Source organism: Phyllosticta citriasiana, assembly GCF_038021145.1.
Source record: "Phyllosticta citriasiana strain CBS 120426 chromosome Unknown IWZ02scaffold_17, whole genome shotgun sequence".
Taxonomy (NCBI): Eukaryota; Fungi; Ascomycota; class Dothideomycetes; order Botryosphaeriales; family Phyllostictaceae; genus Phyllosticta; species Phyllosticta citriasiana.
Genome location: NW_027117294.1, coordinates 137,585 through 163,494, shown reverse-complemented (window position 1 = coordinate 163,494; position 25,910 = coordinate 137,585). Strand labels below are relative to the sequence as shown.

The following is a 25,910-nucleotide window of genomic DNA, read 5'->3' as shown; positions in this document are numbered from 1 at the left end:
CGCTCTCAGCTCACACACGCGCGGAAGAAATACCCATAAACAACAATCAATCAATCAATCAATCGATCAATCCTGTACTGCCCGCCTGCCCGCATTCGCTGCTCCATCATCGACAACGTCGTCGCGGCCTTTCTTTTTTTTTTTTCTTCCTTCCCTACCTGCTTGCCGGAAGTAAGTACCCAGTGGCGCGAGATCCAAAAAAGGAGACAAACAGAAAGACCCGAGAAAGTGACTGAGGGATGGGGAAAAATGGGGGAAAAAAAATTGAGGGAGAAAAACGAAAAGATCAGGAAATGCAAATGGCGACGTTACTTGGCGTCGCCATCAGCCTTGACCCCCTCTCCATTGCCCTCCTTCACCGCCTTCTTCTCGCCATCATCCTTCTTATCCTCATCCTTCTCGGCATCACCATCGCCAGCGGCGCCGACAATCTTGCGCACCACCTCGACCGTGGCGTCCGGGCCGCCCGACTCGGCCGCCAGCACCTTGCCGGTCTTGTCGACGACAAAGACGCCGCGCACGGTGCCCTTGGCGGCGCCCGTCTTGGCCAGGCCGATGGCCTTGATCAGCGAGAAGAACGGGTCGCAGAGCAGCGGGTACGGCAGGTTTTGCTTGGTTTTGAACGTCGTGTTGGATTTTGGCGAGTCGGCGCTGAGGCCGTAGATGGAGAGGCCGGTGGCGGTGAGGGGCGCGTAGGCGTCGCGGAAGAGGCAGGCTTGCTTGGTGCCTGTTGTTGTGGTGATGGGTTAGCTACATGGCTGATGATGATGATGATGATGATGATGATGGAGTAGGTGGTGGGTGGGGGGTGGAGCTCGGATGGGGGCGGAGGATGAGGGGTTGCGGTGGTTGGTGGTTACACGACGAGCGGCTATATCCATGTGCGATGACGCGAGGGGAGGGAGAACTCACAGCCGGGCGTCGAAGCCTTGGGATACGTGAACAGGACGACGCCGGCGTTGCTGTCGTCGACCAGCTGCTTCAGCGTCGTCTTGGTGCCGTCGTTGGTCTCGACTTCGCCGCCAAAGCCCTCGAGCTCAATCGTCTTGCCCGCCTCGGGCTTTCCGCTGCTCTTGGCTCCATTGGTTGCCGTCGTCGCGTTGCTGTCCTTGGTTGCCTCGACCTTGGGAGGAGGAGCTGCCGCGTCTTCTGGTGCCGCGGCTTGCTTGGCTTTGCTGCCTTTTGCGGCCGCCTTGGGACCGGATTTTTTCTTGTTGGGCTTCTCGGGCGCCGGGGGAGGCGTCTTGCGCTTGCGAAGCTCGACCATGGTGGGATGAAGAGTTGTGAATAGCGGGGCCGACGGATGGAGACGATGGTGTTTTGGGAGGCTATTCTTGGACACCAGGACAAGCTTTTGAGGATAAATGGGGCGGCGGGGACGGCAAAGCGGTCGCACAGCACAGCGGGCTCGATGGAAAGGCAGGATGGATGGAGTGGAGATGGAGAGGTGCAAAAGAGCTGCAGTCGAGCTAAAGCTGGAGTAGTAGCTGGCCAGAGTGGGAGTGGAGAAGGGCGTACTGAGTGTTGCCCAAGCTCCAGCCAGCTCCCAGAGCTCCTGAGACGCGGCACTGCGTGGCAACGCTGATTGGACCTGCAACGAGTCTTACATGGGCTGCCAACTGAAATTCCCCAAATAGTTGTTATCGCGACATTTACGACAAACGATAGGCCTCGAGTCTGGCCACCCGGTCGACGACTACCTATATATTCACCGCCCGCTGCCACCTGCTCGTCGTTCCGCCGAGTTTCGCTCGCCGTCCCCCCCCCCCAGAAAGAGCTTGGAATCGCCGATGCCGGGCCGTGGAGTTGCGCCACCTCGAGAGACGTCACGCCGCCACTCAGCAGACACTCATCACAGCGACGAAAAAGATTCAGATGGTACCTGCGTCTTCAACATTCATCACATGTTGATATCAACCCTCGCCGGCGGGCACATGTACCATGGTCGAGCCCACCAATCAGACACCTCGCTTTTGTCGGTTTTGGGGCCCGCTCCAGGTTCGGCACGAGCCGGTGCCCTTTACCAAACACCACGGCCAATTCTCCAATTCCAAAATGGCCAGCATCGTCGTCCGTCGTGGAGACCTTTTCCCGCGCAGCAGCGGAGACCCTGACCTTTTGGAGCCTCGACGGCGAGAATACGTAACATGAAACCACCACCTGGCCTGGGCTCTCGTCTAAATTTTCCATGGTGGCAAGGTGATGTGTCCAACAACCACGGCTCGATGTCTTTTTTTCCTTACCAGAGCTGCTTAATCATGGACTGGCGGCATTCAACGCCCAACCACGGGGTCAACGTAGCCGTGAGGCGGGCCCGCTCTTACTACATTTGCCCATCGGGCCCCGCGGCCTTCTTTTTTCCACTCCCTACCATTGACCGCCGTCTCCCCTCGATTTACCTTTCCCTTCCACGATCTGTTCCCGACACCGCGCGGCTACCATCGGGACAACGACGACAAGACCCTCCTCCACACCAATCCCCCATATTCCTAAACGTCCTGTGACGAAGGAACCCGTCCGAGCATGGGTCCCACTGACCAACAGGGTGCCGGCAATGGCAATTCTGACCTTGCCATAAGCAACGCTGCTCCGATCGCCGCCGAAGAGGGAAAGAGGAACAACGCCGCCCAAACACACGAGACCCGCTCCAGCTCCTCAAACAACAGCCAGGGCGTTGGCGAGGTCCTTGACGTGAGCGAGACGACGTCGTCTGAAGAGCCGGGAGACGCGGAAAAGGGCATGCATGGCGTGCCGCCGTACACGCCCACAGAGGTAAGAATCTTGTTGAATCGTGAGACGTGGACTGACATGCTCAGGTCGGCGAGGTCAATCCCTTTGGCCACGAGGACGAGAATGCAGAGATGAAGTATCAGACAATGTCATGGTGGTACGTATTGCCATCGTTCTACGTTGAATGCAGCTAACATTTGGCAGGCAAGTCGGCCTATGTGAGTCACGCGAAAAATTGCTAAACTGCGAATACTGACGGACCCACAGTAATGGTAGCCGAGAACATTTCGCTGGGTGTTCTCTCGCTCCCCAATGCCGTCGCCACCATTGGCCTGGTGCCGTAAGTTGTACACTTTTTCGCATTGTGCAGGTCTAATGTGCATAGGGGCATTCTCTTGACCATCTTCTTCGGTCTCATGGCCATGTACTGCGGTTTTGTGATTGGCCAATTCTTCAACAAGTACCCGTCAACGCACACCTTTGCCGATGCCGCATTTTTGATGGGCGGACCCATTGCGCGCGAAATCATGGGCGTCGCGCAGGTCCTCATCATCATCTTCATCATGGGCGCGCACGTGCTCAGCTTCAGCATTGCCCTCAACGTTTTGACAGGTCATGGCACCTGCACCGTCGTCTTTGGTGTCGTCGGACTGGTTGTCTGTCTGGCCCTCGCCCTCAAGCGCCAGCTCGAAAAGGTCTCGTACCTGTCGATTGCATCATGTCTTTCGGTCGTCATCTGCGTCCTCGTCGCTCTCATCGACATTGCCATTATCCGTCCCGAGTACGGTGAGGCTGTGGCGGCCCGCCAGCACGTGTCGCTGCAAAACGGCATGCTTGCAACGTTGCAAATCATCCTTGCATTTTCCGGTCACCACGCCTTCTTCACCTTTTGCGCCGAGCTGCGCGACCCGCGCGACTTTACAAAGTCAATCGTCTTCATGGAGGGTGTGGCCACCATCTTCTACGTCATTGTCGGCGTCGTCATTTACATTTATGCCGGGCCCGACGTGCTGTCGCCCGCGCTGGGCTCCGCGTCGCCGCTCGTGTCCAAGATTGCCTTTGGCCTGGCGCTGCCGACAATCGTCATAGCCGGCGTCGTTAATGGCCACGTGGCGTGCAAGTACATTTGGGTGCGCATGTGGCGCAACCAGCCGGCGCGGCTGCACCAAAAGTACGGCATCTCGCTCGTGTCGTGGGTGGCCATCTGCACGGTGCTCTGGGTCATTGCGTGGATCATCGCGGAAGCCATCCCGTCGTTTTCGCTGCTCATCTCGCTCATCTCGGCCCTCTTTTGCTCGTGGTTCAGCTTCGGCTTCTCGGGCTTCCTCTGGCTCTACATGAACCGCGGCCGCTGGACCGAAAACTGGAAAAAGAGCCTGCTCACCGTCCTCAACATGTACGTCGTCGTCCAGGGCGCAGTCATTTGCGGTCTCGGATTGTATGCCAGCGGTGAGGCGTTGGCCGGGGGCGCTCAGGGCAGCGCATTTTCTTGCGCTGATAATAGCGGGTAGACGCGTTTGGAGAGGATGAGGCGGCGACTTGCACCTTTTCCGCGGCGTGGCATTTTTTGTTCTCTTGTTTTTTGTGGCTCTGGTGTTGGCCAGGTGTTCCAGCCCTCTTTCATATACCCGCACCCATACCACACCCTCACGCACGACCCATGGATTCACGCCCCGCGACACGGCCATGTTTTTCTTCTGGCATGTTGTCCCGCAGTTGCTCATAGACCACCTGTAAATACAAACATCGGACACCTGGACACGACGGGACTCGACCACTGCCCGGGAGGCCATGCACGTAGCTAGTTGGCTCCTTCTTGTTTCGCTAGCAGCATGGCATGGTATGGCATAGAGCTAATTCGCACGACGTATATGACTGGAGCACCGGAGTACTATGGGCTGTTGACGATCGCGAGAGAGAGAGAGAGAGAGAGAGATAGATAGAGCGAGTATGAGGGCATGACGCGAAATGCTTCAATGGATGACGGCTGCCATGACGGCAAGACCAGGTATGTTGTATTGAATTACACTTGATTGGAAAGGATAAAGTAGAGTAGACCGAGCGTGCGGCGGAATTGGAGTAGGAGTAGGATTAGGATCGGGGTTGAGCTTGGATCATGGAGTTGGTGGGTGCGCTGCAGCATTTGATGAAAGAAGAGAAGGGTAGAAGAGAAGAGATGAGAGGCGGTTCGATACCTTACTTATCTTACCTTTTCAACATTGTTTCTGGCTGTTTTGCTTCTTTCTGTTCTTCGCTTGTCTCTTCTTCGCTTGTCTCTTGTCTCTTGTGGAAAAGATGGTGTGGGCGGTGGAGAGAGAAATGGAGAAAGAGGTGGAGAGGATGGATGGCGTGGCAAGGCACGAGTTGTAGGCGGGATGAATCAAGTTGAATCGACGCATCTCATGTACCGTTGAGTTGGGTTGAGTTGGGTTGAGTTGACCTATCTTAGGTACTTTGCATACCCATCGACGAACGACGTACGGCATGCATGATACATGAGACGGTATCTCCCTGTGTCTTTGTTCGTTGCTATCGTGCGTGCCCACCTGTATATCTGCCTGTCTGTTTTCTCCGCCAGTGTCTATTCCGCGCTTGCATCGCTTGCGAAGGGTGAGATACACGAATATGAATTTGGAGTCGACGTTTTGACGGAGCACTGTCTGTCTGTCTGTCTGTCTATTCATCAATTTCACAGTGTATACGTAGGTATCAGAAGAGACGCTGGCTCCTGGATCTGCGATGCGCTCGAGGAGTGTTCGGTCGTGACAATGGGCGTGTCGTGGAAGATGGATGTCGTTGTGTGGTGCTCGGGCAATTGGCGGTTCTTCAGTTCATGGTTCTTGCTAGCGGATGCGCTTCTTGTGAATGGGAGGGTTGGTGGGGAGAATGGCATGGGTTTGTGGAGCCAGATCAAGTGCTGCTCAGGGAGAGCGATGAGCGATGTGATTGCTTTTGGGCCGTGGGTCATATTGGGGCGACTGAATCTGTTTGTTCTTGGGTTTGTTTGTGTGGTATTCCTGCTGCTCTCTCTTTTTTGGCGGACTTGACAGGGCACTGGCTTGCTCTTCCCGGAACAGGTGGAAGAGAAGGGTCGTGTACTGAGCACTGGCCACGATCTCACCCTCTGAGATGGGATCTGTGCCACTCTCGCCCTGGACCTGCCAAGCTGGGCTAGCCGGCCAAAAATCGCACGCCACGATCCAACACTGCGCTGGCAAAATCGTCTAGGCCGTGAAAGTGGGGGATGGCGTTGGGGGCGGTGACTTGGTCGTCTGCACTTCGTATTCAGTACGAATTGGACAGCGGAGAACGACTAGTCGTTGTGCCCGCGGGCAAGAATTGCGGCGATACTTGAAAGAAATGAGGCCGTTTCACAGTGGGTTCGTCCTCAGCTACGGCCACCGACGAGAATGAGACAGTACTCGAGGAAATGAGCGTCTAGAAAGTTCTGCTGCCACGAGCGGATGCACATGTCCTGTTGCCATGCCATGCCATGCTTTGGCTGCCACGGATCAAGCGCTGTGCCACGATGATCTGGGGACTGGAGCAAGGGGGAGACAGCCTTACGGACCAAGCGCGAGGGAGCGCTGTCGGCAGGCCGTCGTCGTCAGATGGTTGGTCACTGCGGGGCATCAAATTTCAGGCCATGATTTGCAGTTTGACGACGGCCGGCGAATGGGCTGCAATCATTGTCGACTGCGAATGCTTTGGCGCTCAATGTTGGCGCGGCCAAGAATTGATTGAGGAAATGGCCTGCGGCTGAGCGACTTGGACGCCTCAGGCACGGCACGGCAGAGGCTCAAAGGATGGGCAGTGTGATGTTCCTTCCTCCCGTTGGATGATGCAGAGGCCAGGGGTCAGCCAAAGCACCAGAGCGAGCGATGTACCGGGCCGGCAAGAGAACACTGGAAGTCGGGAGCGGTCAGAGAACTCTGTCGTTGAGCGGAACAAGCCCAGCCAAATTGTGTGGTGGTGGTGTGTGGTGGTGGTGTGTGGTGGAGGTGTGTGGTGGTGGTGTATGGTGTGTGGTGTCTTGAGGTCGGAGATTTGGGGGAGGGGAGGGGGGGCCAGCCACTGAAACAACAAGCCCCTGCCAGCTTCGGGCCGCCCACAGCCCAAAGGGTCTGTCTGTCTTCCCGACAGGCCAATTGTACCAACACCATCATCCAGCACCAATGCAACGCAAACGCACCTTTCCGACAGCGCCTCGCCGTTTTTCTGCTTGCAGCCCGATGGTGTATCTGGTGTATCTGGTGGTTCCTGTCCCTGTTCCTGTTCCTGTTCCTGTTCCTGTAGATCCCCCATGTCTGATGCGAGCGATTTGCCGGCACGCGTCGATGATGTCCTGTCGTTCCTTGCCGAGATGAGCAGCGTTGTGGTCCCATGCCGGTCTGAGAGCAGCCCAGCCTCCAGATGTCTCGTTGATCAAGCTGACGGCCTGGACAGTCGATTTGGATCTGATGCCATGGACTGCCTCGTCGCACTCAGGGGCCTCAACTGTCATGCCCGGCGGCTAACCTGTTCATCATCATCATCATCATCATCATCATCGCCGCCGCCGCGCTTGGTCCCCATCCTCCCACAATATCTACCCTGTCACTCCCCTCGTCGCTCTCTTTTCCCCATCGCTCTCTGGACATAGGTTCCCCCACGCTCGTTTTTGCCCTTCTTTCGCGTCTGTCGCTCTTTGAAGAATCGCAAAATGTACTTTTCCACCCTCTTCTCCGCCGCTTCGCTGGCCGTTCTCGCCGCCGCCTCTGAGAACCGGCACTTCAAGGTCCTGCCTCGCCAGTACTCCAACTCTAGCGTTGCCGCTCTGGACGTCACCTCCTACACCACTTCGACCGTCTCCAACACCATTCTCTCGACAATCACCGAATCCGGCACTGAAAAGGTAGTCACGGCCACTGTCGATGTTTACACGACCGTTTGCCCCGTTACCGCCGCCGAGGTCTCTGCTTCTGCAACTCCCGCCGCCTCTTCCGCCAGCGATGTCGCTGCTCTCGAGGCCCCATCGGTCCGTCTCGGCACTGGCTACTCTCCCAGCCCCAGCGCCCCGGCAGCCAGTCCCGTGGCCCCCGGCACTACTCTCATCACCAAGACGATTGACAAGACTTTGACCTACACTCTGGGCACGGCTTCCAGGACTGTCGTCACCACCACGGTTCAGTCGACCAGCGTCGAGACTCTTGTCGAGACTATTTACGCCTCAAAGCCCGCCAGCATCGTCGCCGCTGAGGTTTCCAGCCCTGCTGCTGCCGCCGCCTCTAGCCCTACCACGACCATTTCGTCGACTTCTACCATTACCAGGTACATTACCGTCCGCACGACCACGACCCCTGGTTCCGTCGCGGCTACTGGTGCCGTTGGCGCCGAGGCCGTCACTTCTGGCTCGAGCTGCGTTGGGAAGACTGTCACCGTCACTGCTGAGGCCGAGACCGTCACCGTGGTAAGTTTCTTTTGCATATCCAGCATTCGCTTCTAACACATTCAGACTGTCGTCCCCTCTGGCTCGTCGGTCCAGGCCGCCGACGTCTCCTCGGCCGCGCCAACCACCACCATGACGACGAGCACCGTCTACAAGACGGCTCTGTCGACCATCACCGAGTCGGGCACCGAAAAGGTCGTCACGGCCACGGTCGACGTCTACACGACCATCTGCCCCGTCTCCGCCGCCGAGGCCTCGGCCACGAACACCCCCATCCAGGCCAACTACAGCCCCTACTACCCCGTCCCCTCGGGCTCGGGCGCCCCCGCCCCCTTCTCCAGCGCCGGCTTCCGCACCCTGCAAAAGGGCGTCGCCGCCCCCAGCGGCCTCGGCGCGGGGAAGCTTTAAATCTTTTGTGTTTAGCATTTCCAAACGCAGACGCCTGTTATGACGCCCAAGGTTAGTTGGTGGAGTGGACACTGGTCTTTTTGTTGGTTATTATTCACTTCTTGGGCCCCGGCCTGCCGGATGTTCGCCCCCGCTTTTTCCGCTGTACAAATATCATCCACGACGCCTCTTCTGTCGCTCTTCGAGGATAGAGAGGCTCGACGACGTATAAATACTCTCGACTGGATCTTTGTGGAAAAACGTTTTCTTGTTGATGAGCGAGTGAGCGAGCTGCTCCCCTTTGTATTCTTAATCCCCCCGCTGGTCGCGCGTGTCGTCTGGCGCGACCTTTTATGCATTTGCATTGCATGCATGTATGGATCCATGGGTGGCATCTTGAGCACCCACCTTAACCCCTCGTCTTGAAGCTTTGCTTGTTTGTATGTGTTTATGTTGATGTATAGCGCTCGACCTACCCATTGAACTTTCCACCAATCAACCTACCCGCCCACTTCTCCTTTATCCATCATCTGTGTTTCCCTCTTTCAAAGCCGCATCTGCTCGGCGCTGCTTGCGTGTTTTCTCGTCTACTCGTATTCTGTCGTGCCGCTCTTAAGCTTATATTTAAGCTTGAGCTTATTTTGCCAGAGCTGGGATGCTGGGATGGGATGCCGGAATTGGGGTTGCGGGGATGCCGTTACAAACAGCTCCCGCTCCATCTTGCAACACAACTATGTGTACATGTGCGCGGTATCAGTAAACAGCTGCTCCTTGCACTCCATCCCACCTCTTTGCCGTCAGAGACACTTTGTCGTCGTCAGAGAGCAGATTGATGAGCAAAGCAGCAGCACCGGCAGACTGCTTTAGACGCCGCATCCACCACTCTCTTCACCATCAAAATCCGCCACAATGCGAGTCGTAGTGCTTCACCTCTCTGGCTCCTTCTCGCAAAGTCTTCAGCAGATTGCGTCACTGTCATCGGAATTAGCTCGAAGGTCATGGAAAAGGAAGGGCTTTCACGAACCTTGGGATCGTAAGGTTTGCGGGGCGTTCTGCCACCGCCCCTGATCGTCTCGTCTCACCTTTGGGCATAATGGTGTGCCAAAAGTTTGGTTTTTGGTGTTGAGAAAAGAGGCAAAATTTTGAGGTCACAGTCAAAAAAAAAAAAGCTGGCGGTCACAGGCGGGCGCCGCGGCCGCACAGGAGCAAAACAAACACTCCTAGGCGCCAAGGCGCCAGTAGAAGACAATATCACGGTAATGTCACGAACATAACCTCTACGCCTCAGGTTCAAGCACGACACACCTCTGGCATCCGGTTGTTAAGAATACTGCTGATTATGGCCGCTGCAAACCCTCGTCCCGTTTCGGTGTCCGAAAAACCGACATCATGCCCAGGGCAACGCGCACAACTCAGGTCTGTGAGAGTAGTGCGCTTTGATACACTCATATCAAAATTGCTGACAGATTAAGGTTCCTGATTTGCTACGTCGCTCGCGGAACGGCAAGAAGCCTTGTCAGATTCAAAAACCGGTCGCATACCCACGCGGAGAATTTCTGAAACGATTTGCCACCAGAGGAAGGCCAAACGAGGACAAAGGATGACGAGAAACACCCACAATCGTCTTGATTACTTCCAACATCCCAAAGCCTTGCGTGATGGCTTCTGGTCTATCCACTCTTTCAAAGCGAGAAAGCTAGATGCTTCTCAAAAGCTGAGTGAGTCTTTGATCTGTCAAGCCTGGCAGCCGCACAGCATGATAAAGAGGCAAAATGTCCGAGGAAGCGCTAGAATAAGCACAGAGGTCAGTGGTAATCATCCGAGAACCCTTTCGATGACAAGCTAGGACCAGTGACAGGTGTGCATCTTTTGAGAAATGCAGAAGAGCGTAGAGCAACGTGGATCTTACAACGAAAAACCCTGAGCGAAGCTTCTATTTTCCCAATGTTTCAACAAATGAAAAGTTACGACGCAACCGGGAGGTGATTCAAGTCTGATTTTGACTACCGTCGTTTGTCGTGGGGCGGTCACAGCCATGTGGCACAGCAAGCGCGCGCCATCTCGCAGGCGCTGAGCCATGATCTAGCATCCAATCAACCATTCCTCGGCAAGACAGCGTGAGTCACAAATAGCACACTTCGGCATGGTTGGGCTTGGAGCTGCTGCCTTATGGTTACCTATTTTCAAAGCGCGACTCAGTGGCATATTTTCTCTTCTCGCACTGCCCTCTGATTTCTACTTTCTATCCTCCCCCTCTCAGGTCGCAAAATTCTCCATGGTGGTTTTCATTTCCAAGCAGGACGTGGAACAGTGGGAAACGGTCTCAAATGGCCGCGTTCCAGTGAGTGAAAAATGGGAATTGCAAACTATTTTCCCCTCTGAAAATGGAACGTGCGTCAGAGTTGCCCATTGGGATGACAGGTGATGAACAACACTTCAGCCACCACAAGCAATTAAGTTGACAAGAGGTCAGTCGCGATTTTAGCCAGTACATAATTGTCAGAATTCGACCCGTGGATGACAAAAAATTCCCCGTTTTGTACCTACATAGGACATTCTTCGAACAGAAATGCCCTGAGTGGTTACAAAAAGAGAAAACGCCACACAAGCTTAAGGAATTGGGGCTTCCCGTCTCTTTCTACGGAGTGCGAATCTTGCAGTACCGGTACTACGAAAATAGGCTGCCGGTGTTCAAAAGGCGCGATCGCCGCAGCATGGACTCTAAAGCCGCTGCATTTGAAGCGTAGATCTCTTGGAAGGACTCGAGTTTTGACTGCTAATATAGTATGCACAATGATATCTCAGGAGAATCATGCAAGTATTGAGAAATATCGCCATCATCAATCGTGGAGCTCATGGTATGGAACCAAGTGTCAGAAGGACTGAACAGGCGCCATTTGAAAGTACAGATGCATCAAAAAAGATCTAACGGTCTGGGAAACGAGCGATGAATGGAGCCAAGACCAAAACGCACCAAAATGATCACCATGCCTCGCGAGGCGCTCATGGACTAGCCAGGGTGTCGGAGCCTCCTCATTCAATCCTCCTCGGACAAATTTCGAACACAAGAAGTGGCTTTGGAGCCACGTCACTCGGTGGCAAGATTTTGTTTTCCGCCGGTGCCAGGCTTATCGGATCGTGATGCTTCATGGAAAGAGGCAGCAAATTGGAATGCAGTTGTCTCCTATCAGATCCTCCGACAGCAGTCCGAGACATGGGCACAAAAGTAGGCAGCTAATGAGAAGGATTCTTTTTGCATATGGATCTGCACCTTATCATCCGGCTGAAGATGCTGGATTTGGTGAGACTGACCTCGTTTGTATTGGCTGACCAAGTTTGGTGGTTGGTCAGGGGTATCCGGTTGGTTGGCCGCGGCGACCCCCAACAGCTTCAAGACTCATTGCTGCAACAAAATCTAGTCGCTAACATAGGAGAGAAAGTCAACACGACGAATTGAGCATTTCTCAGGCTCAGTCGTCTTGCAGCTGTAAGGTCATGCCTGTGGAGCATTCACTCGACTGACAGGGCTGGAATGAATGGTCTTTGTGTATGCTCTTGTACGCTCTTGAGAAGCCAAAAGCCCACAACCAGCAGAGATGTCAATTTATTTGTTTTCGTCAGACTACATCAATTTTAAAGAGGATATCGCCGCAATGAAACTTGGTGGCAAAACCTAAACTGCCAAAGATGCGCAACTCACGAGGGAGGCGTTGAAGATCACAACCCCCATGGCTTATTTGTCCCCGCAGGACGAAGTACGAGATTTGTCTCGCTGACAGCCTGTTCCGCCTCATCCTGAAGAGGCTCTCCCTCACTTCCGACGTCTCGATTTGCCAGCCTTCGGTACGTGTCGTGAAAGTACCTGGACGGCACGCAGTCGCGATCCTGCGGCCAGAAAGACACCGGATCCATGGACGCAAATAAATCGATTGTCTCGTTGATGATTTCTGGGCTTGGCGAGAGGTGCTGTATCGCTTTCAAAACGAACGACGGATTCGGCCGAAAGTTCTCGAGTTCCACGTACATCTCGAAGATTCCGTTGTAGACGTCCCTGACGAAAGCGTCGGCCTTGAGCATACGGCCACAGACGTAGATCCACCTATCGGTATTTTAGAATATCCTGGAATGCAACTGACGTTTTCTCCTGATCTTGGTACACTTTGGATCAATGGCAACTCGTGAGAAGCCTCTCTACACGTGCCGCGTGTACACTGCAGATTAGTATGGCCATGGTATCTGATACTACAGTGTTGTGTACCTCGAGATGAGACGCTCTGCAAGGCTGCTCAACCTCAATACGTGAAATTCGTGCTCTTGACAGCACCAAAAATACTCCATGAGGCTAGATGATCATACACGTAACCAACAGCTGCCGCTCCATCTCCGAATAGCTGGCTGGAATCTTCACTGGATCCTGTGGACTTATCCTGAAACTTGGCTTCCTTTCATTCGTAACCCCGCTGTTGGCAAAACGATGTCTGAACAGTAATGGCGTCCTCGCTTCCTTGTCTCTGGTCCGGTGTCGTCCCGCCAGGTATTTAAGAACATGCAAAGGAAGCTCCTGTGATATTCTTTGAAGCCTTCTTCTTTGTGGCCACGCTCATTCTCAACACGAAATGTCTGCCCACGATCAGGAAAGTATGCCCGAAGACACGCGAGAAGAGCGTTGCGCCATCATGAACTTGCGATCGCAGGAGTTTTCAACGGAAATGATGCGGAATGCTCCAGCTCCCAGGTGTGAAATAAGCTCTTGGTAGCTTAACACATTTCTACTAACCTCCATCAGGTTCAATGACCAGGTGACCTCAGTGAGACTCAGAAGGGATGGGGGACAGAAAAGGGACGTGAGACAGAACGTCAACACGAACCTCTTGAGGTACTGGTGTTTCAACATGGAAAGATCAGTCCTGTATTGGATTCCTCCGACCACAACGAGTCCAAGCCCCGCGCTTGATTTGAAAGAGTTCCATCCTGAATCTTTCAGGATCTTCTCCGACTGGATGAAAGATTTTCGCCTCCCAATCTTCGATCACGGATCCAGCTGCATGTCAAACGAATCCGCTATGCGTACGATCGAAGCCATCGACTCATATTTTCTCGGCTGGCGACTCGGTGCGCCGGTGTTCTGCAACCTCCTGATGAAACGTCTGTGCAAGCTGTACGGGGACCGCCTCGAGATTCCTGGTGCCGCGTTGGTCCAAAGAGCTTGTAAGTCGCCTGGACTCCAGAATCCAGCCTTCAAATTCGCCGTCCACGTGTATCTTCGGGCAGAGGCCAGATGCAAAGAAGAGTTGCCCGGTCTGTTTGACGACACTTGGCGCGCGTATTCTGAGATCTTCCGAGACTTTATTGAGAGCGATTTTTCAATCAGGAACCAGGTGAAAGACCCTGGGTCTTTGGTGGCAAATGCTTGCGACTACCACGTGCATTTCGATATGGAAAAATCATCTGACGGTGATTACTGGGATTGGTCATTCGAAGGTTGGGAAGAATATCTGAGAACAACCCCCAAGATTTGAAAGGGCGCGGGCTCAAAAGTTTGATCAGAAGCACAGTCCGGGTTGGAAGAAAGGACAATCACTGGTTCTGGCTATAAGTACGGGCGGGAGACTCCCAAGCATAGCTGTGATCGCGGACGACTGCTCCCTAGGCTTGGCCACGCGGCGGAAGACCGCCCCTTAGAGATGTCGTCTCTCTCCGCACGCACTGTGGAAAGGTACTTGTCTTCAGGGAATGCTCCTTGGAAGTTCAGCTGAAGTTTGGGCATCTTGATCCTGATGAAGTTTCGGCTTTTTTCTACTCAAAATACAAACAACGTTAAGACCTTGAGAATTTCCTAGGAACCAAATCGAACCGGTGAAGGTCTCAGAGTGGCTGGCCACGCGGCGGTTTTGGCATCACATTGGAGTGTCATCTGCGAGAAGGATGTTGGGATTCGGCATCAACCAACAGCGCCTGTCACGCAACCAACAAAGAACAAGTCAGTGCCTTGGAGACACCATTCCCTGAGGAAAGGAGTCATTCATCGCTCGCGCTTGCCTTCCGAGTCAAATGTCTGCCTCCAGCGCTGTGACCAAAAAAGTTGGGTTTCTCCCAGGTGGAGGATGAATCGAACGCTCCTCGGGTTTCTCGAAAAGGTGGGAAGCTCTGATGCTCTTTTTGCGTATTTGCGTCGAAGCTAATGAATGCTCCCTGTCTGGGCCAGGGCTTCTCGTGATAAGCGCTCTTTGAAGAGCACAAAACAACGAGAGCAAATTAGTTGTATTGTCTAGGTTGTGCGCGCAACCGAGAGAGGTGTTGACTACTCGGTCCGTGCTCTAACTATATAAGGACTAGCTACTGTCTAAGTCTCTCCCCACTGGAGGGGGACCTCCATCACTCTTATCTTCCAACTCTTTGTCCATAATTTTGTTGGCCGTGTCTTCGTTATATTCATGTTGTATTTTCTCCGACCAGGGGAATGCAAGGCGTTGGCTGAGTAGCTATTCACATTTGTTGGATGTTATGAGCGCGCGTCAAGCAACGTCTTCTGATTTGGCCAATCCGCAAACGCTGTTAGCTGTTTGATGCCGTCTTTATACTTGTAGAAGCCTTAAAACGCTTGATACTGGAGTTCCAGTGAGTGCCTCGCATTTCCTCAAATCCCTCCCTTAGCTGGCAATCATGTCATCCCCCTGCCATGGAAGAAGGCATCAGAAGGCAATGTACTCCCGCACATTCCACAAGCGGTCAGTTTTGAAGAACAACCACCGTCTGATCAAATAGCTGATCTTTTCCCAGAGATGGAGGAAATACCCAACACATGAGCGAGCATTTTCACCGCCATCGGTCCGGTCGTGATGAATACTACTGCCACCGCAAATATGCCTACCGGTCTTGTCGACATGGTGAGGACCCAGACACAGGCGGGCGCCATCCAGCGCCAAACAACGACGAACCGCCTTCCGGAGAGGACAGGGGCACCGAACCCGCTCCATCGGGAGGAGAAGCCCAGGCCGAACAAGCCAATCCAGGCACAGTAGTACGCGAAACCGCAAATGGAGGTCCAGCTCCCGAACAGCCAAGCAGAGAGGGCCCCAGCGAAGCTCCACATGCGCGTTTGCTCGATACAATGGAGCGAATCGAGTCTTTGTGTCAAAGGGTTGCAGATAGGCTCGACGCACGACCTGAGTCTTGTTGCGACAGATTCGATCACGACTTTGAGTGGCCGTGGTCTAACTTCGATGATTGGTTTGACGGCCCCGGTATGACTGGGTCCTTCTGCCCTTGTTCCATGGACTTTTTTGGGAGCAGTGGTCGGAGGTCGGACTCGTGGTCATGCAGGAGAGGGTTCACCGAAACTAGACGCTTAATTCGTCGCTGAAAGGCGTGGGCAGTGGTCAAATTGTGTTCTAGTTGGATGTTTCTAGGTGTTGTGAGTGTGTACGCTGCGATTCCGCTGTCTCTAGGCTCAATGTTAGTGCTAAGAGCTTGCCCCCGGATCTTCAAACATACTGCTTTGTACCGTAGGCCCTGAATTTCTGACAACCTGTTGGGGGAACATGAAGCAATTTAGGCCAGGATTGCGCATGGTTGATTGTCGCATGCCATTTATTGCGCCGAGAACAGCGAAGTGAATGGGCGCAAAGCAGTCTGGTCGCGCGGCGACCGCCCACAAAGGCCGAGAACTTTCCTACGGCTGTTTGCCAACCACCCCCCAACCAACTTGGTCAGCCTTTGCCGTCGCTACTTTTCCTCCCCGTCGTTACTTTTCCTCCCCGTCGTGTTTTCACGCCTCAACCAACAGTTCCTGCCGCGCCGCTCAACTGACAGTGCTACAATCAACACAAACGCCCGTCATCATGCCGCCGCAAGGCCCAGCCATGAGCGCTTCCATTCGCGGCTTCTCCCAAAAGGGCTTTGACCGAGAGCCTCTCAAAACCTCGCGTCAGAATGCTCCGTCATTCAGGTAAGCGCTCAAGCTGTCGCGATCCCAAAAACAAACGCTGACAAGTCCCAGAAACGGCCTCTTGAGAGCCAACAAGCTCGTCGCGGTCGTCTTTCCGCGCCACGCCAACAAAATGATCATGTGTCACCCAGACATCTTGCGCTTCTGGTCGCCGAAGCTGCGCGCCCTCGTCGATGACAGCATCTTGGGGCTGCAAGAAATCATGCAGACCCATATCCAAAATGGCACTGTGCCCAAGTTGGCTTTTGACAGTCCACTGAACAACGTCGCTGTTTCTTCAATCGCACTGTGCGACGTTCAGCCTCAAATTTTCGCCATCTTCCTCGACTGGGCTTATTCCGCGAAGCTGCCTGCCACGGAACCGCTCTTGGACACACCGGCTCCTGCTGACACCGACGAGTCTGAGTCCAACGCGTCTTTCTACTATCGCCAGCCCGAGGCCAAGTTTCTTGAGGCCTACATCTTTGGTCGTCGCTACCATATCCGCGACTTTCGCAACGACACCTTCGACTGCTTGTTCGAAATCGTCGAGAGGCGCAAGGTTGGAAAAGAGGGCGATCCCACCGGTAGCCTCATGCCCTCTCTCCTGGTGTGTCAACGTGCAATGGAGGCGCTAGGAGCTTACGATTATGATCCGGTCGCCTGGTTTCTCTCGGGCTTGTTCCATTACTGCTTGCCGAACGCGATCCAATCTAAGCGTGAGGAAGCTTGCGCAACTGAGCTCGAGGAGAATTGGCATATTCCTATCAGGAATGAGAGCAAGGGAGACGAGGTTCGTGACGGTCCAGGATTTCTTGAGTGCGTCACGAAAGAGCGCGAGGCGTATTGCGAGCGTTACCACGAACACTTGGGCGACGAAAAGGCTCACTGCTGGGCACTTCCGAAGCCGGACAATGATAGCCTGAAGGAGGAAGAAGATGCCGGAAGCGCTATGGACGAGGACAAAGGAGATGAGAAGACAGAGGACGGCGGCGACGGCGGTATGGATGATGGCGACAGCGAGGGCGACACTGTCGACGGTGAGGATAGAGAGGACGATGCCGATGACGCCATGGACGAGGACGAAGAAGTTGAAGAAAGTGAGGATGAAGAGCTTCCTGAAATCAAGTCCTTCAGCATCTGGGGAAGCGACGAGTCCAACAGCGAGGACTGGGACGATGATTACGGGTACGGCAGTGCGGTCCAGGGTAGCGAGGAGTTCGAGGAAGACGACGACGAAGAGGAGGAGGAGGAGGAGGAGGAGGAGGAGGAGGAGCAGGGAGAGATTGTCCCAAGGCTGAAACCGCCGATTCCAATGCCAATGCCGGAGCTGGACGATTATCGTGTTGGAGATGCCAACACTATCTCGGAGGCTGAGAGGTACCATTATGCTTGGTAAGAAGCTCACGAAATGCTTCTTTCCCACCTCAGCCGTCGGAATGGACACTGGGCAACGTTGAGGGCAGATCTGCCGTTGGACACCGTTTCAGTGATGTACAATATCTTCAGTATCCGGGATGAATCAGTTGAAAGAATGGGTCTCGAGTGCAGTATTGAAATGCAAAGGTAGTAAGCCCACATGGATTTCTTTTGCGGAAAGATCCTCAATAGCAAACGATATCCCTAAAGGATGAAAGCGGCCATGGTATAGTGGTGTTCAAAGAAACGGCACTCCACTGTTCCAGCGACAAGAATGGATAACAGCTCCCATAGCGCAATCGCGATAGTGTATGACTACTCCCAAGTCGTGTCTGTGATGGCAGACGACCGCTCCCTGGAGGTCTCTTTTCTGAATACATGGTGATGGGTCGTATATTGCAAATGTTTTTGGTAGCCTTGTGCCTCTGCTCTGTGCCTCTTGATGGAAGATGTAGGCGTCCAGAATCCTCAACGACAGCGCGCTTGAAGCCTCCCCGTCTCCACAGCTGACGGTCCTGTCGACCTATGCAACGAATTTGCGCCTGAGGCTGCCTGTTTGGGCGCTCCTGCCCGGCACGGCGCCCGCTTGCCTCTGGGCGTGACGCGCTCTGACTCCAAAAATTGCGCACCTCTTCTGATAAGCTCACACGCAGGACCGAGACCTGCACCCTCTTACATTCGTAGAAGCGAATCAGCAGAAGACTTGGGCAAAAGAGCATGAAGAAGACGCACGTATAATACTCAAATTCACAATGAATATACCCTGCCCCCATTTTGTGATCATTGCATCGTGACTCTCATGCCGTGACTTCTCGATGATTGCTCCCCATACGCAGCTGCAGTGGCCGGTGAATGCTCCCTTTGCGTGGCTGTAGGAATGAATTACAGCTCCTTGAGCACAGCGGCAGTGCGCAATGAATGCTCCGTAGCCGTTACTGAGATCGCGAACAACAGCCCCTAGGACGCAGCTTGGGCGGTAGACAACCCCTGCCAAGTCTACGGTTAAACAATGCTGCCCAGTGGACAATCCTCATCAGACTCGAAAGAAGACGGACATGCTGAAGAGGCTGCGTCCCGCTGTCGAATGCTCCACATTACCACCTCTTACCTGCGGACTTTGGAGCCAGATGCTCCCAGTACGCCTACATCCATACCAGAAGCAGAAGTACCATTTTCTCACACCTCAGCTCCCCCACAAGCCCGCGGGCCAGACAAACAAACACAAAACATCCACGAAACACGGCCGATAGGAAAGAAAAGCAAGAAAAGCCGAAGCATGTGGCATTGCGCCAAGATCCCAAATGCAATAGAGAAGGAATAAGTTCGTGGGTATAAGGTAAGGTAAGGTACGTAGGTATCACGTCGACTGGGCTCATCCCGCCGCCGCCGCCGCCGCCGTTCGTTCATTCACTCCAGCTCGAGCTCTCCAAGCCAGACAAGATGCAACAGTCTGCGCACCGCTGCCTCAGCTCATCTCAGCTCAGCTCGTCCCGCCAGAAAGAACAACAAAGCCAAAAGTAAAGGAAGAGTGGGACGTCTGCTGCACGCTGATATGAGAATTATTACCATGACCAACAGCTGCAAGCCGCTACAGCACGGCTCGGGCGGCTGGCTGGCGGGCTAGCTGAACAGCCATTAGCGACACGCTCCCCTGCGCACATTCGTTTCCGTCCCAATTTGTGAAACAATGAATCCCACCAAACGCCGCTGTGCCAGACTGGGTCCAATTTAGGAAACGTCACCAAGAAAGGGAAAAGAGGTATGCAAGTGAAGGAACGCCCGCCGCGCCGGTTGTCGTCATGATATTGGAGCAAAAGCTCTAGACCTGCTTGTCGCCCGACCCTTGGTCGTCCCTCTCTGGCGAGTCCGTGGCAGCGGGAGTGGCATCGGGGCTAGAGGACGCGCCGTCGGGCTTGGCGTCGTCGCCGTTGACCATAGCGCCGTGCTTGACATCATCGCGCGCACAGTCCGGGTCGCCCTCGTCGCGCTCCTCGGGGTCGTCCTTGATATCATCGTCTCTGCGGTTGCTACTGCGTCTGCTTCCGAGGAGGCCAGGAGGCCCGGGAGTGGCGGTGTGGACGGGACTGGCCAAGGGGCTGCCAGTGGAATTATTGTTGGCGGCGCCAGACAAGCTGTCCGTCCGGCCGTGGCCGAAGAGGCCGCTGCGCACGCTGCCCGTGTCTGCGCCGTGCTTGGCGGCGTAGTAGCTGTTGCGCTCCGAGGGGAGGGCGGGAGCCGTGACGCCCGAGGACGAGTAGACGCTCGCGCGCTCGGCGCTGGCGACGCCGCCGACCCCGGGCCGGTTCTGCGACTGGTAGATGCCGCTGGCCGTGGCGGCCGTGGTCGAAGCGGTATCGACGTTGCCACTGAGGACGCTGAGCGGGAGCGACTCTCGGCTGCCGCCCCAGACAGACGAGGGGGCGAGCGCGCGCACAGAGGCATTGGTGTCGAGCGAGTTGCGCCGGCGGCGCTTGGAGGACGAGGCTAGCGTCATGATTGAGGCATTGTCGGAGAGGATGTTGCCGGCGGTCGCGGCCTGGTAGGTGTGGGGATGCGGCTGGAGGTGGGCGGGGACGGCGGAGGCGGGCGAGACGGGGTACTGGTGGGAGAATTGCACTTGAGGATGCAAGTTTTGGTTGTTGGCCGTGACCTGGTGGCTGTTCAACAGGCCCGAGGGCGTCGTGGATTGAATCGTCGTCAGGGTGGTTGTCAGGGAGCGCTCGGAATGGTTGGGCGAGGAGAAGGTGCTATTTCCTCCGCCATCGTGAGAGCTGACGGCGCCGCCTCGAGTGTTGCTCGTCTCTGCCTTGCTGTGGCCGGCCTCGGAATAGACGGTGTCGTTGTTGGTCGCAACCGTGGGCGCGGCCGACTTTGCGGGGCGGTCGCGGGCGTCGTCGGTTGTCACGTCCGAGTCGTAGCCCTCGCGATAGGAGACGGGCTCGGAGAAGGAGAGGTGACCGTTTGCGCTGGCGGCGGGAGCAGGTCGGTGGAAATGGCCGGACTCAGGGTAAGGGTTGTTTTTGACGTGGGAGGCCTTCTTGGGCTTGGAGAGGGCTGGGGCGTGCGCGGAGCTCTTGAGGTTGGCGACCTTTTTGATCCATGCCGCAAAGGGACGGCGACGGGAGTGACGGTCTTTCATGACGGGTCAGCGAGCGCAGACGCAGGAGAAGCCGCAGCATTAGAGAGGAGGGCGTCGTGGGCTGCGCAAACCGTTGAGCCCGACTTAGGGCTTACCTTGCGGGCTGGGGGCTGGCTCGGCGGTAGCCATTGCTTGGCGGCCAGGTGTCGTGTCGAGGGTGGCGATAGGGTCAAAGAATGGGGGTGGGTGGTCAGGTCGAGGGAGGGGGTCAAGAGGTAAATGTCGACTGGAGATGGCACTTGTGGTGTTGGGTAGGTAGCGCTCGGTGGATCGTCCGCATGCAGAAGCCCGGGGGTCTCAAGTCTGATCTCCATAGGATGCTCCGTGCGAAGCTTGCATGTGAAGGCCAACGCCGACGCCACAACCTACATACACTCCCGTCTCTCTCATGAATCTCTCCGACAATGTGAAGCCCATCGAGCCACTGCCGCCCGCCGTCGTTGCGCAAATCAAGTCGTCGACCGCCATCACCACTCTCGCCCACGTCGTCTTGGGACTGGTCCAAAACTCGCTCGATGCCGGCGCCAACAAGATTGAAATCACCGTCGACGCGCGACGAGGCGGCTGCACCGTTCGGGACGATGGATCAGGAATTGCTCCTGCAGAGTTCGCCCTAGATGGAGGCCTTGGGAAGGCATATTGCAAGTCTCGCCCGTTCTTTGCGATATGCTTCTGACTCGTCGCAGATACTTCGAAACATGAGTGTCCCTTTGCCGTCTATGGACGCTACGGAACCTTTGTCGCCTCTGTCGGGGCCCTCTCCATCCTCACCATCACGTCTCGCCACCGCCTCCACAGGTCGCACAATTCCATCACCCTGCATCGATCACAAGTCATTTCGAGGCAAACTCCTGCCCAAAATGGCCTCGGCGAACATGGCACGCGAGTAATAATGAGGGATTTGTTTGGAAATATGCCGGTGCGAGTAAAGCAGCGTGCCATGCTTGAAGACCGTGCTGAAGATGAGAAGCAATGGGAGAGCTTGAAAAAGTCCCTCACGGCATTGTTGCTCGCCTGGCAACAACCCATAACCCTCGTCGTTCGCGATGAAACGAGAAGCTTGCGCGTTAATGCACATCGCCAAAACGACGTATCCAATGCAAAAGTCAATGCCCAACTTCGTCCACTCCTGTCCATACTTTCACAAACCTTGTACATTACGCCAGACGAATGGAGCTCGTGGGTTCCGGCGTCTGCGTCAACAAAGTCCATCTCTGTCAAGGGTGCAATATCCCTCGAGCCCGCCCCGAGTAAATCTGTACAATTCATCTCCCTAGGAATCCACCCAATCCATGTCGAGGATGGCCATAATGAGCTGTTTGACGAAATCAATCGCCTTTTCAACAATTCAAGTTTTGGAGTCAACGAAGACGAGCCGGAACTTGACGAGAGGGAAAAGGAGCGTCGTTTAAATGACAAGAGATACAAAAAGGATGGACCGACCCGTAGGCAGTTGCAAGGAGGTAAAAAGGGTATTGACAGATGGCCCATGTTTTGTCTGCGAATCAGTTTGGCTGAGAGAGCCCGAGAAGATGTATTGGAATCAGAAGCCAAGCTCCAATCTATTCTGGATGTTTTGAGGGCCATGATTACCGAGTGGCTCTTGGCCCATCACTTTCGGCCCACCAAGAGAAAAAGACGGACCGAGAGTAAGCCTACATCGGCGTCAAGCAGTGCCTCTCACTCTCCAGTCCCGAATCAGGTCGGAGACGTTGGAGACGCCCAAGTGGCCAAGTCAGTCAACGAGAAACGTAGAAACGCTGGAGCAGATACATCACACTTTACAGAATTGAGCAAGATCAGGAGCGGGAAATCATCCTTCTATGACACTCTGTGGAACCCGGAGAAGCCAGCGGGCCAAACTTCTGCGCCGAGCACAGGAAACTCGTCCTTTTTCGAGACGGAATCACTTCTTCCAGGAGCTCTTGGGCCGAGGCCTGTCCAAGCAGAAGTGCATGATGAAGCACTCAAAACACCACAAGACGGGTCAAAAGATGGCACTACAACATGGATGGATCCTACCAGCAAAGAGACTTTTACAATCAATTCGAGAACAGGGACTGTCATGCAGCAAAGCCACCATCAAAATACCACTACGAGAACGCCCGCAAGCATATCCACCTCCTTTCGCAAATCCCTAAGTCTCGACAGGCCTTCCACCATATCAACCTCAGACACTAGCAAAGATTCCTGGCTTATCGGTTTTCTTTCCACCCATTCAAACCCCGTCTTCCGTCCGCAACCCTCGACCTCGGAAGCCATCCCGCGCGCCATCTTCTCAAGCCCCAACCTCTCCGCCGAGTCTGCAAATCTACTACACGGCGGACTGGGCGAGCACTGCTCACAGGAGGCAATCAAGGCGGCATTTAAAGAAGCCGCAGTTGGAGAAAACAAGCTCTCAAAAACAGCGCTCAAGAGCGCGCGCGTCGTATCGCAGGTGGACCGAAAATTCATCCTCGCCGTCATGGACGGTACAACCACCCCAGACGCAAGCCCCGGCAAACCTCTCGTCGTGCTGATAGACCAACACGCCGCCTCAGAACGTGTGCATCTCGAATCGCTCCTCACGCATCTCTGCGACCCCGCCTCGACATCTCCGCCACCGCTCCCCTCGCCGCTCTTCTTTGAACTGCGTCATCCGCGCGAGGCGTCGCTGCTCGAGGACCTGGCGCCGCGCTTCGCCGCATGGGGCGTCGTGTACGCGGTAGGCAAAGGCGGGCGCAAGGGCAAAGATCGCGACGTCTTATGCGTGGACAAGCTGCCGCCGGGGATACGCGAGCGCTGCATCGAGCGGCCAGAGCTGCTACTCGAGGTACTGCGGGAAGAGGTGTGGAGGGTAGCTGATGGGGATGGGCGCGCGAAGGGCAAAGACAACGACACGCAAGCCGCAGAACAGCATCCTCATCAGCGTCACGACGCCCCTAACGATACAGCTTCTCATCCCCCCCTCTGGCTCGCGCGCACATCAACTTGCCCGCCCGGCATCCTCTCGCTGCTCAACTCGCGCGCCTGCCGCAGCGCCGTCATGTTCAACGACGTCCTCGCGCGCGCCGAGTGCGAAGACCTCGTCCGCCAGCTCGCTGAGTGCGTTTTCCCATTCCAATGCGCCCATGGTCGGCCGAGCATGGTGCCGCTGGTTGAACTGAGCAGCGGGGAGACGGGGAGCTGGGGAGCAGCAGGAGAGAAGGGAAAGGGACAGGGAAAGGAGGCCAGTGGAGCGAGCGATGATGAGGGCTTTGTAGACGCTTTTCGACGCTGGCGACGACGCGCCGCGGATTAAGGGGAGGGTGATGGGTAGGTAGGCATCTCAGGCGGAGTAAAGTAGAGTAGCGTAGAGCAGTAGAGTAGCGTTTCTACCCAAAACACCATCAACATATTGGCAAAAAATTAACTACAACAACCATCTTCACCACCCAGCAATTGTATCCGCTATCTAAACACTGCACGTTCTTTTCCACGCGCAACCTGCCTCCCCCTCCCTCCGTCCCGCGCCGCAACCTAACCTACACGTAACCTAAAAATGGCACATGTTCGGGCCGCCAGGGGGACGGGTGCTGGGATGGCCGACTGGCTGGGATTGTTCCTTTCCTGGGGGGAAAGGAGCAGAGAAGCACGGAATGACGGACAATGCGGGAAGATTAGAGAAAACATGAGTCGGTAGGTAGGTAGGTAGGTAGGTAGGTAGGCAGGTAGGCAGGTAGACGGTTCTCGGTGCTGTCTACACTATTCGCTACACTCACGGATAGTCCAGAGTTCGGGATGGACAAGGAACGAAACGTAAGGGTCCTTCGCCGTCTCCCATATTCACGTTTCCCCATCTGCGCCATGTTTCGTGGATTGCGGCAGCGGCGTGACGGCGTTGGGTTGCCCTGTTTTGAGTTTTCGGGTGCAAGACTCGCTGGCTCGCTCGTGGGTGCTGCGGCCCTGTTTGAGAGAGAGAAAGAGGGTGCGCGGTAGTGGCTGGGCTGGCATGCTGGGTCCTTGGCGCCGGGCCGCGCAAACCTAAAATACTTGTTTCAGCGAGGGATTGGGCGCTTTGGAAGGGAAGGGAAAGGAAGGGGTTGGGTAAAGGTGAGGCGAGACCTGGGCAGGGAGACGTGGGGGAGAAGAGGGTATCGCATGAAGATGTAAATTTGAGTAGAGCGATGGTGTTGAACAGGTCGTGCAATTCGTCAAGGCGTTGAGACCACCGTGAAGCTTGCATCCATCTATCGCCCATAATTCATCCATCCCCGGCAAGCACGGACACGCGCAAGCAAGGCACGTACGAAGCAGCCAAACGATTGGGCAGCCAGATGATAGGGCCAGGAGAAGCAAATAAAATAGTCGTCACCATCGTCCATGGTTGGCGATGACCGGGCGGCACGCCACGCCGTGGCGCGCCGCGCCGCGCCGCATTCTTGACGAGAGAGGGGCAAAACGACGACGACAGTAGACATGTTTGTGGTCGTGTTGCCGCGGGCCCTGAGATTGTGCGACACGTAGAACGGCGGCGGCTTGTGCAGCGGCTGCAGGAGAGGTTCGGCAGTGCGACACGACATACAGCGGGACAAGATGGCGCGGGCGGCCAAAAATGCACGTCGGGGCGATCTCCCAGCAAGGACGGGGAGCCATGACATGGATGGCGCGACTTGTGACTTGCGAGAGAAACAATGGGCGCCGGACCTTGCCTGACTGACAACAAGGTGGAAACTCGGTGGTGACAAAAAGGCAAACCGCTGCTTGCCCACTTGTTTGCTTATTGCTCTCGCCATCTTGATGCGACGGGCTGCTCTCCGCGGGGCTTGCTGTTCGTTATACTTTATCATGCGGGGACAGCACAACACCAACAGGCGGTGGGTGGGCGACTGACGCAGGCTGGGAGGGGCGAGGATCGCGAC

At 55.2% G+C, this 25,910-nt stretch overlaps 8 protein-coding genes across 8 annotated transcripts; 6 read left to right on the top strand and 2 right to left on the bottom strand.

Moving 5' to 3' along the window:
* Positions 1 to 66: 66 nt before the first annotated feature.
* IWZ02DRAFT_472080 (thioredoxin-like protein) lies at positions 67 to 1,267 on the bottom strand (the record flags this gene model as incomplete). The annotated part of the gene is made up of 3 exons (XM_066768928.1): positions 67 to 132; positions 360 to 727; positions 913 to 1,267. 3 exons carry the CDS (start codon positions 1,265 to 1,267, stop codon positions 67 to 69), a joined length of 789 nt encoding a protein of 262 aa, XP_066618426.1.
* Positions 1,268 to 2,319: 1,052 nt separating this feature from the next.
* IWZ02DRAFT_102268 (amino acid transporter) lies at positions 2,320 to 4,733 on the top strand. The gene is made up of 5 exons (XM_066761261.1): positions 2,320 to 2,772; positions 2,817 to 2,887; positions 2,935 to 2,948; positions 2,998 to 3,070; positions 3,116 to 4,733. Exons 1-5 carry the CDS (start codon positions 2,524 to 2,526, stop codon positions 4,239 to 4,241), a joined length of 1,533 nt encoding a protein of 510 aa, XP_066618425.1. The 5' UTR covers positions 2,320 to 2,523; the 3' UTR covers positions 4,242 to 4,733.
* Positions 4,734 to 7,315: 2,582 nt separating this feature from the next.
* IWZ02DRAFT_102243 (uncharacterized protein) lies at positions 7,316 to 8,572 on the top strand. Its single transcript, XM_066761259.1, has 2 exons — positions 7,316 to 8,179; positions 8,225 to 8,572. The coding sequence occupies exons 1-2, from the start codon at positions 7,433 to 7,435 to the stop codon at positions 8,564 to 8,566; spliced, it is 1,089 nt and encodes a 362-aa protein (XP_066618424.1). The 5' UTR covers positions 7,316 to 7,432; the 3' UTR covers positions 8,567 to 8,572.
* IWZ02DRAFT_102240 (uncharacterized protein) lies at positions 8,411 to 9,100 on the top strand. The gene has a single exon (XM_066761258.1). It carries the CDS (start codon positions 8,606 to 8,608, stop codon positions 8,969 to 8,971), a length of 366 nt encoding a protein of 121 aa, XP_066618423.1. The 5' UTR covers positions 8,411 to 8,605; the 3' UTR covers positions 8,972 to 9,100.
* Positions 9,101 to 13,161: 4,061 nt separating this feature from the next.
* IWZ02DRAFT_485297 (uncharacterized protein) lies at positions 13,162 to 14,120 on the top strand (the record flags this gene model as incomplete). Its single annotated transcript, XM_066769218.1, has 3 exons — positions 13,162 to 13,280; positions 13,332 to 13,753; positions 13,781 to 14,120. The coding sequence occupies 3 exons, from the start codon at positions 13,162 to 13,164 to the stop codon at positions 14,062 to 14,064; spliced, it is 825 nt and encodes a 274-aa protein (XP_066618422.1). The 3' UTR covers positions 14,065 to 14,120.
* Positions 14,121 to 16,206: 2,086 nt separating this feature from the next.
* Positions 16,207 to 18,059, top strand: IWZ02DRAFT_509836 (uncharacterized protein; the record flags this gene model as incomplete). Its single annotated transcript, XM_066770483.1, has 2 exons — positions 16,207 to 16,493; positions 16,545 to 18,059. Coding segments are annotated over 2 exons (1,614 nt in total), but the record flags the coding sequence as incomplete, so codon positions are not given.
* A 1,402-nt stretch (positions 18,060 to 19,461) lies between these two features.
* On the bottom strand, positions 19,462 to 21,352 carry IWZ02DRAFT_102188 (uncharacterized protein). Its single transcript, XM_066761257.1, has 2 exons — positions 21,126 to 21,352; positions 19,462 to 21,023 (listed from the first exon to the last, which is right to left on the bottom strand). The coding sequence occupies exons 1-2, from the start codon at positions 21,157 to 21,159 to the stop codon at positions 19,711 to 19,713; spliced, it is 1,347 nt and encodes a 448-aa protein (XP_066618420.1). The 5' UTR covers positions 21,160 to 21,352; the 3' UTR covers positions 19,462 to 19,710.
* Positions 21,353 to 21,381: 29 nt separating this feature from the next.
* On the top strand, positions 21,382 to 24,430 carry IWZ02DRAFT_463131 (DNA mismatch repair protein). The gene is made up of 2 exons (XM_066768329.1): positions 21,382 to 21,671; positions 21,717 to 24,430. Exons 1-2 carry the CDS (start codon positions 21,419 to 21,421, stop codon positions 24,308 to 24,310), a joined length of 2,847 nt encoding a protein of 948 aa, XP_066618419.1. The 5' UTR covers positions 21,382 to 21,418; the 3' UTR covers positions 24,311 to 24,430.
* The last annotated feature ends 1,480 nt before the right edge of the window (positions 24,431 to 25,910 follow it).

Excerpts from the sequence above, each read along its gene's own strand:
- IWZ02DRAFT_102268 (XM_066761261.1), top strand. The coding sequence starts at position 2,524 with ATGGGTCCCACTGACCAACAGGGTGCCGGCAATGGCAATTCTGACCTT. Across the intron at positions 2,773-2,816 it reads CGCCGTACACGCCCACAGAG|GTCGGCGAGGTCAATCCCTT; the intron begins GTAAGAATCTTG and ends TGACATGCTCAG. Across the intron at positions 3,071-3,115 it reads GCCACCATTGGCCTGGTGCC|GGGCATTCTCTTGACCATCT; the intron begins GTAAGTTGTACA and ends TAATGTGCATAG.
- IWZ02DRAFT_102243 (XM_066761259.1), top strand. The coding sequence starts at position 7,433 with ATGTACTTTTCCACCCTCTTCTCCGCCGCTTCGCTGGCCGTTCTCGCC. Across the intron at positions 8,180-8,224 it reads AGGCCGAGACCGTCACCGTG|ACTGTCGTCCCCTCTGGCTC; the intron begins GTAAGTTTCTTT and ends TAACACATTCAG.
- IWZ02DRAFT_102240 (XM_066761258.1), top strand. The coding sequence starts at position 8,606 with ATGACGCCCAAGGTTAGTTGGTGGAGTGGACACTGGTCTTTTTGTTGG.
- IWZ02DRAFT_102188 (XM_066761257.1), bottom strand. The coding sequence starts at position 21,159 with ATGGCTACCGCCGAGCCAGCCCCCAGCCCGCAAG. Across the intron at positions 21,024-21,125 it reads GCCAGCCCCCAGCCCGCAAG|ACCGTCACTCCCGTCGCCGT; the intron begins GTAAGCCCTAAG and ends CCGTCATGAAAG.
- IWZ02DRAFT_463131 (XM_066768329.1), top strand. The coding sequence starts at position 21,419 with ATGAATCTCTCCGACAATGTGAAGCCCATCGAGCCACTGCCGCCCGCC. Across the intron at positions 21,672-21,716 it reads AGGCCTTGGGAAGGCATATT|ATACTTCGAAACATGAGTGT; the intron begins GCAAGTCTCGCC and ends GACTCGTCGCAG.